Source organism: Sipha flava, unplaced genomic scaffold, assembly GCF_003268045.1.
Source record: "Sipha flava isolate LNK unplaced genomic scaffold, YSA_version1 262_pilon_pilon, whole genome shotgun sequence".
Taxonomy (NCBI): Eukaryota; Metazoa; Arthropoda; class Insecta; order Hemiptera; family Aphididae; genus Sipha; species Sipha flava.
The window spans coordinates 566,307-577,504 of record NW_020272924.1 but is presented as its reverse complement, the minus strand read 5'-3'; the positions used below and the strand labels follow the sequence as shown (position 1 = coordinate 577,504).

Here is an 11,198-nt window from a genome sequence, read left to right as displayed (position 1 = left end):
ATTATAAACGATATGCGATCATAAAACGAAATAGTATAATATCGTTAAATACTATACGTCATAATATACGTTATACAACACGTTATATAATCTGATCAAGATACGTACAAATTCATATATTAATTTATACTATGTATACATAGTGGGTGATCGTTCTGTTATTATTTTCTAAGGGTTCGGGAAATTCTCGCGATCAATCAAAACCCTAAATACGTATTTGATATACCGTGTGTTCAATTTTAAAGTTAACAGGAAATATTTCGAACGCAAGACCTTGAATTTAATTCGGATTTTTTTTACAGGGTACAGGACTTATAAATACATTTGTTTTTGATAAATTCTAATTTTTTACTTTTTTTTTATCTGCGCATGCTCAGTAAAATAAAAATTTCTTAAATAGGAACCACCATTTTTGACACTGGATTTAATTTGCTCTATTTTTTTTGAGCAACTTTGATCTTTACAGTTTTTTGACATGTTTTGACATTTTTAAGACGGTCGAAAGTTTTAAATTAGGTATATCAAAAAACTGTAAAGATCAAAGTTGCTCAAAAAAAATAGAGCAAACCAAATTCAGTGTCAAAAATAGTTGTTCCTATTTACGAAATTTTACTGCGCATACGCAAATAAAAAAAAAAAGTTAAAAATTAGAATTTATCAAAAACATATGTATTTATAAGTCCTATATCCTGTAAAAAAAACCTCAATTAAATTCAAGGTTTTGCGTTCGAAATATTTCCTGCTACCTTTAAAATTGAACACACGGTATACAATAATATATTATTATAATAAAATCAGTCGATCTAAACTTTTAATATTATCGCTTAATAAAAAAATGCCTCACATGTGTGTTGTACGATAAAAATGTAATGAACGAAAAAAATCGTTCAACCGAAATGAATATGTAAAACGATCAGAAATATTTTAATATTATACATTGTTTTCATTGAGGAAATTAACAGACATTTTCACTCCTTATCTGCGGGCTAGATGCGATCCGTGAGTCACCATTTGGTAGCCCTTGTTGTATACAAAGGAACAAACAACGGAGTTTAGATAGTCCTGTGAAATTGTATGGCACCCGTAACGTATATAATTCCGAATCAATAAGAGCATAGATTCTTAACTTTTTGTGAGTCATAGACCCCTTTGAAGTATAAAATATAAACGCGGAAAAATTATAACCCCCCCAAAAAAATATTATTTTTTAATGATAAATCTAAGACTATAACTATATTAAACTATTATGAATAATCACATTTTCTTTATATTTAAAAATAAGTCTCAATGTGACATTTGCTTTTATTTTGATTGTAATATTGCCTTGAAATCTGGGATCGTATTAGACAGAACAACACACATATCGTCGATTTTTAGCTTTGGTTTCCGTATCTATATTTTCGAATCTATATTCAATTGAAAAGCTTGTTAGATTGTATTGTGATATACTATTTTACGATCACGATAAATTTATATGGCATATAAGATTATTGATATCGAAGTTTGATATTTAAAAACATTGTTGCCTTCCAAGTGACGAAAAGCGGGATAAACATTATTATTGTTATCTTAAAAACGCAATCAAAACAAATTTATTTTGAATTATTTAAAAAAAGACTCACAACCGTCCAGTAGACACCCGAGTAACCCGAGTATCTACGGACCCCCGGTTAATGATCTATGAATAAGAGTAAAGTCAACAATAAATAATTAAATCTTGTACCCGATGTTTATTTAATACTTTTTTCTTCTGAATATAACATATAATATGTAACATAATATATATAATATGTCCCTACACACTAGAGTGGGGGGGGGGTGATAAAACTGTCCACTTATATTGTAATGGGAGTCCGCATACTGCAGCGGTAAAATATCGCCGCGCGATATTTATAAAAACATGCTCGATTTTACTGCCACCGCGCAACGGTATTTTCAGTTGACATTCTTAATTTTTCCTGGAAATCAATGTTAGTATCAATTTGTATTATTAATTATTATTTTAAATTATTTAATATTAAACTCTAAGATTAATAATAAAAATATGTATAAATGTATATACGAAATTAAAAATTACTATTTTTTATTCATTATTAACTAACTAACTAACTAACTACTAACTAATTTGCTATTGTATGCTTGTAAATGGATACCTTGTATTTAAAATAAAGGTTTGGTTATTTGGATAATATTGATTACGATTATTTCCTAGAAATTATTCAATTTTATTTAAATAATAGGTATAATATATCATTTAACTTAATTGAAAATAATTCATATAAAAATAATCAATAAAATATATTATATTTATATTACGAATATATATTGTATGTATATTTTTATTAAATCTAATTATTGTATAAATTATTGTATAGATTGTAGATTTTCTTTTCTTGATAAAAAAAAAAAAAAAATGTATATATAATATGTACAATAGTAAAAGTACATAATATAGTACTAACGTATTATATAGATAAATCGTCAATTTATTAAATAATATATTGTATTTTTATATTAAATTTTTATAAATTTAAAAAAAGCTTGAATGACAGTTATTCAAATTGATTCAGATCTCTAGATACGTTAGCCAATAAAAATACATTATACTGTACCAATTACACAAGTTTTAAATTTGAATGGCTCTATTCAGTGGAGCATCTAAACTTTAGATTCTAAAGGGAGGAGGTTTGAGCGTTCTGACCTATTCCCTCGAAATATGTAGTTAATTCAACCTTACCTTATTCTTCCCGCCGAACACCTACCAAATTTATTTTATTTTCAAATGTATAACAGCTCCCCCACCTCAAAAAAATAGATATTAGTTACAACTTTGGAACTATTAAAGTCTTTAATCCAAATTAAAGTATTAAATACTATTCTTATTTAGGATTCTGACTGAAATAAATAATGTATCGGGTTTCAACATGTGTTTTTTTTTGTGTCCATGTACACGATTTTCACCAGAAGTACTCTGATCATCATCGAACAAAAATTAAAATATAAGAAATGGATTTTACTTGGTATTTTTAGGAGGTCTGGTTTTGAATTTCTTAACCAGTTTTTATAATAGCTGCGAAAAACTGAAGAAAAGTTATAAAAAACGGCCACGCTTACAGTGAACCGGAATTTCACATTGTTCTTCAAAATTTTTTTTTTTATCATAACTTACAAAAAATAACCGTAGACTTGACATTTTTCTGAATGATTGTATATAGATAATATAATTTTAAAATATTCGCATGAGCTATACACAAATAATTTAATATTTCATGTTTCAAAAACGTCGTCAAAATAATTTTTGTTTGACAAAAAGTATTGACAATATAATAAATGTTCTTTATACATATCTATTATCAATAAATAAAAGCTTAATTTTATAAAGAAAATTATGAATATTTAAACATTATATTTTGACAAAACAATATAAACACAATACTATTTATCAGTATTGGGCAAATCGGAATTTGAAAAATGATTCAAGATTACGATTACAATTTTTAGCTATTAATCATAAGATAAATGTCATCGCAAATTATGTAATTAATAATGACATTTAAAAATTAATTTAAACGATTAAAGTAATAAAGTAATTATAGTCTTAATTACGATTACAAAATAAGTTAATTAGTAATCATGAATAATTTTAAATGATTTATTTAAATATATTTCAACAACAATTCGGGCTGGATAATAACTTTATTTAGAAATAAAAATTTAAAAAATATACAGTTTATTGGCTGATGAGGTATATTTATATTATATTTATTGGTTACAAGTAGGATATTGTAAAAAAAAAAAAAAAAGAGCATTAAATTAAATTTATTATGGGAAAATAATGATTATCAATATAAAAATTAAAAAAAAACTATTTTTTTAATAATTGATAACAATTTTTGATAAAGCGACCACTAGCTCGAGATACAAAGTCCAGAATTTGATATATTAAAAGTATAAAATCTTTTTTTTTAAATATCGGTCTTCTATGCATCTCAAAGAAATTATTGAATGTAAAAAAAATTCATAATTTTGCTTTCGAAGATTTTTAGTACTTTTTTAATTTTTAATTGCTTGACAGAAGTTTCAATTATTTTATTTGTTGATCCAATTAATCTCAAATGATTTTCATATTCCTCAGCAGCATCAGAGCCATGTATATTTTTTAAATGAATAACAAAGTTAAATGACAAATGTTCATAACAAACATGTTCTACAATTTTCGGCTCACATTTGACGCATTGAACCATAGTTTAATTTTGAGATTCGTATGATTTTTCAGAAAAAATTTAAAAAAAAATTACCATCAATTGATCACCAGAGTGGTGATGGATAATCTGATGCTGATGAATTTCTATTGCTTTCTGATACAGAAGTTTCTTCACTGTCACTAATTGTAGTATAATACGTAGGTATACAAATAAAATTGTCTTCGGAATAGAAGGGAAAACAACGAAATGCAACATGTATATTTAGCAACTAAATCCACACGATTTTTTAGTGTAAATTTACAGATAAATTCGGATAAAAATGGAGTACATGCAAATATACGAGTAGTTGTAGCTTTTTGACCGGTAATAAGTGTCACGGAGCTTTAAAATGTATAAATATTTGACGTTTTGTAAACTCTTAATTTTAATAATATATAGTATATTACTTAATACCAGATTGTAGTTACGCAATATTTTTGGCAACAATGATTAACAATTAAACAAATGTAATCATGACTACTCTGTTCATTTTAAAATATGATAAACAATTAATAATTAATGTTGATAATTTAATAAATTAATCGTAATCGATTTCGTAATTTAGTGATTGATTAATCGATTACATCCAACTTTGACAATCACCCATCGTTCTGTTTTATTTTCATAATACTGTAATGAGTTTGAAACGAGTTTCACCGTATAAAATAACTTATAATTTGATTCTTCATGCCTTTTGTCCTATTCTATTGAAATATCTTACCGAATAACTATAACGATGACCGTGCGTATGATGGCAGAGAATTTTTGGACCCACACTAGTAAAAGCTCCGTTACCGTTATTTACCAAAACATGTTTGTGCGCCGAATATCGGTACGGTTATTTTAAAACATTTAACGGGTGCGTTCATTTATCGTGTTGAATGATCGTTTATGATAACATAGATTATCGAAAGTTAATCAAAAGTTAATCAATGTTAATGAATTTAGTCATGTGTGGTCAATAAACATTTTATACAATTTAACGTATAACATTTATACATAATTATTTCTTTTATCGCAACCGTTTTTTTTCTTTTCATTTTTACGTTTTTTTTTTTTTTTTTTTATTGAAACTTTGTAGGTTTACAATTTATTTCAATATTTACAGAATAAAATTGATGTAAGTTAGAATACTAAGACATAAATTTCATTTAAAATAATTTAGATATAATTAAACGGATAGACCAGTCTCACGGATAAATGATAATCGAATTATAACAAACTCAGAATTGGAATTAAAAATAGAAGATCGAGTTAGTTGGATATTTTGATATTTTAAAAAATTAAAAAAAGTTAAACGATTAGAGGATAAAGAAGGGCAGCTAAAGATAATATGGGAGAGGTCGCAAATAATCTCTTCAGAATGTTTAGAACAGTAAGGAGAATCGTTTAGAGAGAGTTTGTAGGGATGGAAAGGAAGTAGATAATGACCTACCCGTAAACGGCTAAATCGTGAAATCGAGTTTCTGGATAATTTTTACGTTATAGTATTTAATTTAATTTATTAAATTCATAAACATTTAACCGCCGTCGACGATGACCGGACACGAATATTATTTCTGAACGACAGTGGATTCATCGACAAAAACGTACCTATTCAACGTCCTCGGTAGTAATCTCTTCCGAACGTATCGACCGCGACAACTCGTTCGTATTGAACATTTGGCGTAAATGCGCAACAAACGAATAACAATGCGAACGATAAGAAATGAATAAGCACGCGAACATAACGGAATTGTTCGGCGTACCGCGCGTGAGTTACGGCCGGTACCTAATGGAAAAACTAATCTTTCGGCCGTTTCTAACCTAACGATGCTTTTACTTACCGTGGCAAAAAGAAGAAAAGGACAAAGACTGCGGCTGCCGTCCGGACGACCAGTCGTACGTAAGCACGTGCACTACGCGGAACGCAGTCCGCGGTGCTTGCGGTCGATCGCGGTGCCGCCGACCGCGGGACAGAAGCCGTACACGTACGAGTCGGGGTCGGAAACGGCGCGGTCTGCTTCCACGTAGTAGCAGCGGCCGCTGATGACGCCGCCGCGGCACACGATCCCGTCGTCCACGGGCCTGGCGTCGGCCTCGTGCCATCGCCGCCCGGCCACGGTCTTGTCGACGATCCGGCGTACGGTGTCCGGCGTGAACGTCCTGTACCGCAGCGCGTACCACTTAGCGCACGACATGGCGTCGTACACGAACTCGTGGCACGCGACCGGCGCGCTCATGGTGCGCTCGCCGTACCGCACCGCCGTGCCCGTGGCCCGGTACACCTGTCCGCGGACCGCAATCACGCGGCCGTCTAGCATGGTGCCGCCGAATTGCCAGAGCAGCACCAGCTGCACCGCGAACTTGGCGAACCCGGGGCTCTTGCTCAGATCCATGCCCTGGAACGGCGAACAGTCCAAGCACTCCTTCAGGTCGACGTGCACCACATTCAACCGGCTCGTGCCGTACGCGGCCCGCAGGTGGGCCAGGCTGGACGACAGCGACACCTGTTTGGGAAAATGTCAGACGTGGTCAACAGGTTTTCGCGCCAAATATATATATATATATATATATGTATGTATGTATAATTAAGGGCCGGTGCTGCTCGATGCGTCCAATGCTTTCAAACGTTGGCCACCACGATAGTGTCGTGTACGTTGTACGTCGAACGACAAATGTTTGCGTCCAGTTGGTTGCAACCAGAGTTTGGCACGTATGGCCTAACGATGTGACATGTGTCTTCCTGTGTATCCAGTGTCTTCGATTGGAATCATGACAATGTGAAGTATTTTTAATATTTTTTTTTATTTTTTTTTTTTTTTTAGCATTTACTAGTCATTACTTTAATCGATAACTGGTAAGTATTTTTTTTTTTTTTGTTTTTAGTATTTTGTAATCAATATCAATAATAAATTTTATAACGTAAATGCACATGAGTTATAGGGACTTGAAAAATTTCGATTTTAATACATTATTTAATACAATGTTGTGTTTAATGGCTTCTATTCTTATACAGAAATACGTTTTATGATATCTATAGGATTGTAAAATTACAATGGCAGCAGCTGCAATCAAGTAGTCCATTTTCTTTTCCAACTACTTTTTTAAAGTAAATTAATTTCACCCCAGGAGTGTATAAATTCACACACGCAGATATACACTGGAGGGAGATATGCATTCAAAATTTCAACATGACACTGGATCAAATGTTCAATCAACGATTGCGCGTCAATGTTGGAGTCCACGTTCGGCAAATCGTGTAGCACCGCGCCTTAATATCTGCTGTCGTCTAGCGTGGTGTTTTGTCATAACCTATGTTTTCGATGACTGGGAAGTGCACTTAAAAACTGAACTCGTTCACGTTCGAATCCCTTTTTTTTTTTAAAAACGTTTCGTTCTTATTCAGACGTATTAAAAGTGTTACGTAATATAATATTTGAAATTATTAATCGCTGTATTTTATATTATAATTACTTGTCCGACGAATTAAAAAAGTATTGCTGAACCGTACCAGTTATACATCAGCACTAATAAAAGCGGTAGTAAAACAATGCGAAATCAGTTTTATTCTACCCGTCATCGGATTGTTTCCGAACACCGCAAAACACGTTATACCGTTTGTTGCGTGCGTTCGCTAAGTAAAATAATCCGATGAAAACGCGGTCCCGATTTTTACCAAAGCCGCGGCGAACGCGACGGGGAAAAATCGAATCGACGCGCGCGCGCACCCACTTACCGGGCGTTGTTTGTCGAGCACGGGTCGTTCGAACTCGATGCCGAACACGACGAACACGTTGACGCGACTCCGGTTGTCCACGGTACGCAGAACGGACTCGAGCGAGCACGCGAACAGCACCGGTACGTGCGTGTCGTTGGCCAGCACGTAGTGCACGTCGCCGGCGCTCACGTCCTGCAGCGCCAGCAGCCGGGACACGCGGCGGTTCGCGTCCACGTAGCCCAGCTGCTCCAGCGAGAACAGATCCTTGGACACGATCGAGCAGTACTCGCGTGTGGTCACGTTGATCACGGCGCGTTTCTGCACGTGCAGCGCGGACGATGGGCCCGGGGCGACGTCGCAGGATTGCGGCGGTGGCGGCGGCACGGGCGAGCACACGTCCAGCGCCAGGTACGTGAGCGCGATCATGACGAAGACGACGAGCGAGACGAGAACGGTCCACGCGAAAAGCGCCGTCAACTGGTCCGCGGGAATGGCGCCCCAACGGTTGGTGAAATCGTCCGCGAACGATCCCCGGTGGTTGTGCGAAGCGCGCGTTGGCGACATCGAACGCAAGAACGTTACGAATACGCCTTACTGACGTTTTCCGCTGGTTACCAAGCACATGCCGCCGGGTGGTCTCGGACGATCCGTGGTCGTCACACTACGGGACGGGTGGCCATGGGTAGAACGAGTGAAGTGTTGAAACGTTGCGCAATGAACACTTTGTGCGTGAGCGTACGCGTCTGTCGGTGTTCGGCCGTCGATGTTTTGTAAACTTTACGGGGTCGCCGGAGCAACCGTGGTCGGACGGACGACCAATAGTACCGCGCCGTGTTTCGCTGTAAAGGTACGTTTTCCTATTACCGCGTTTTTTTTTTACCGACCACGTGTATCACGTCGGCGTCAGCGAAACGTATTATAAATAACGTTTGTTTTCCTACAAAACTAGTGGCAGCGCGTCGAACAATTCAGTTGATTGCTATGTATCGTATACTGTAATTGATAAAGGCGATTATAACGAGTAATTATTCAGATCATAATATAATCTGAATAATCGTGGAACACTATATTAAAGTGTTTTACGATAGTTAACGAATTCGATTAGCCATTCGTCGTCGTCGTCTGAAAAACGAACGTTCGGCCCAACAGAACTATTTATTTTTTTCATATTATTACGTAAAAACAGATACGGTATCAACAATAATACATTAATACTATAGTTTAATTTTAAAAAATGTTCGAAAAAATAGCAAATCAAAGCAGGATCAAAACCAACAACTCGTAGAACGCTGCGCGCAACGCAATAGACTCTGCCACCAAGCTTATTGCGCCGACTAGGGGCTGGAATCGAACCCAAAAGAAACAGTTCTGGAACTCAAGGACCTTTAAAATATTGGGAACCGAAACCGAATTTTTTACATATTCAAATAACCGGAACCCTCATTATAAAATGAAAAATATCGGATGTAACAAACATTATTGATTATGTTTTTATTCTTAAAAATTCAAAGCACAAATCAATTTCTGAGATATAATTTTTTAAAAATTTTATTTTTAATATTATATGCTGACAGACGGACGACTAAAGGCTAAACCGATTAATACTCCAATTTCATCAATACGAGGGTTAACTCAATGGTGAATTAGACAACATACCTATTATGTATAGTTAAAACTTAATTTAATTTATACATATTACTGTTCTTCGACATGTACAAACTGTTTTTGGCCAAATAAATTATTATTATTTATTATTATAGATACAAATTTGAATCACAACATAATGAGTTCAAAAATGAAATTTTATTTTGCATATTTTCTCATATTATTAAATTGTATATTTAGGATAATATATATATTATACTATAATACTATAATATTAAACTATACTATATAGCTATTAAAAAAAACTTATTGCGATATAAATTAGTCGAAGAGTGTCACTTTGAGACATTTATTTTCATATATTATGCCATATTGCATAGTATAATGCCATGATACCGATAACATATATGTAATTTTTAAATATGTATCAAAAAATACTACGGAATAAATTTAAAAATTTTTTATTTAGAACCCTATAATACCCGAACCCTTATTTTGTATTTTTCAATAACCGGAACCGGAACCCGAACCCGAACTCTTTAATAAAATAATTGAAACCCGGAATCGGAACTGAATCCGTAGAAACTTAAAGGTACCAGTCCTTGGCGCTGACACGGAACGTGCGTTGCGCTCCGTAGGAAAACAGTGTGATAAATTTCAAAAGAACAAGTAGATGACGAACTGCGTCAAGCGTATAACGTCATACTCGACGCGAAAATGGATTCCTAGGAAAATGAAAGTAGTCCCTAAGGCCTCCACCCGCTGACGTTTTCGGCCGACGGGTCTAACGGCGGTGACCATCGAACAAATGAACGTACCCGAGCAGCGGAACGAACCAGGTCATTGGTGTTTGCGAACGCACGTTTACGTATCACCTTCGTGCCTTTTTTTTTCTTTCTTTCCCTTCCCGGATGATACGACAACGAGTTCGCTACGGGTTTGACATACGCCAGGAACATGGGCGCTTGTACAGGAATCCGTTTGACGGGACGACAAGTGTTTAAAAATATGCACGTGACGTCATAGACCCGACGTCCGAACGGTGCACGTTTGTACCTGTTGTCTAGACTCGTGCCACGATAATTTAGACGTTTAATTTTTTTTATTTTTTTTTCAAACCCAAATGTGTTCATGACGGTAATAGTGCGGGTTTGGTTCCATTGCGCACACATCGATTTTGTCCGTACGATTTTTCATCGTCAACTGTTGCTCGCGTCCCACACAATTTTTTCTCGTAGACGTTCTTAACCTTATCACTGTTTCTTATGCTCAATCATTCTTACATTAAATTTTATTTTAAAAAAAAGTTGTCTATTACGGTATAGTGTTTTTTTATTGTACTTTTGTCTTTTACCGAGCGTTTATCGTTGCGTTTCGGTACTTGTACATGTCTAATGTCTTGTCCCATATAACTTGGGTCTCAATTGCACCGATGACATCAGAACTTCATCATAAATGTATTCACTCGTTTCTGTGCGAGAAAAAAATAAAACTTCACTAAATCAAAAACTGACCGTACGTCACTGCGAAACATGATATAAAGGCAATAAGAAAAATCGCGCCGAATGTTTGCACAAACAAAAAAACGAAAAACACGCCCGCATATACACACACGCATACAAGCACGCATACATACAAAGACATACAAC

The 11,198-nt window shown here is 34.7% G+C and overlaps 1 protein-coding gene across 1 annotated transcript; it reads right to left on the bottom strand.

Annotated features, from left to right (window-relative positions):
* Positions 1-6,142: 6,142 nt before the first annotated feature.
* LOC112685036 lies at positions 6,143-8,370 on the bottom strand. The gene is made up of 2 exons (XM_025556792.1): positions 7,963-8,370; positions 6,143-6,733 (listed from the first exon to the last, which is right to left on the bottom strand). The coding sequence occupies exons 1-2, from the start codon at positions 8,368-8,370 to the stop codon at positions 6,143-6,145; spliced, it is 999 nt and encodes a 332-aa protein (XP_025412577.1).
* Positions 8,371-11,198: the final 2,828 nt, after the last annotated feature.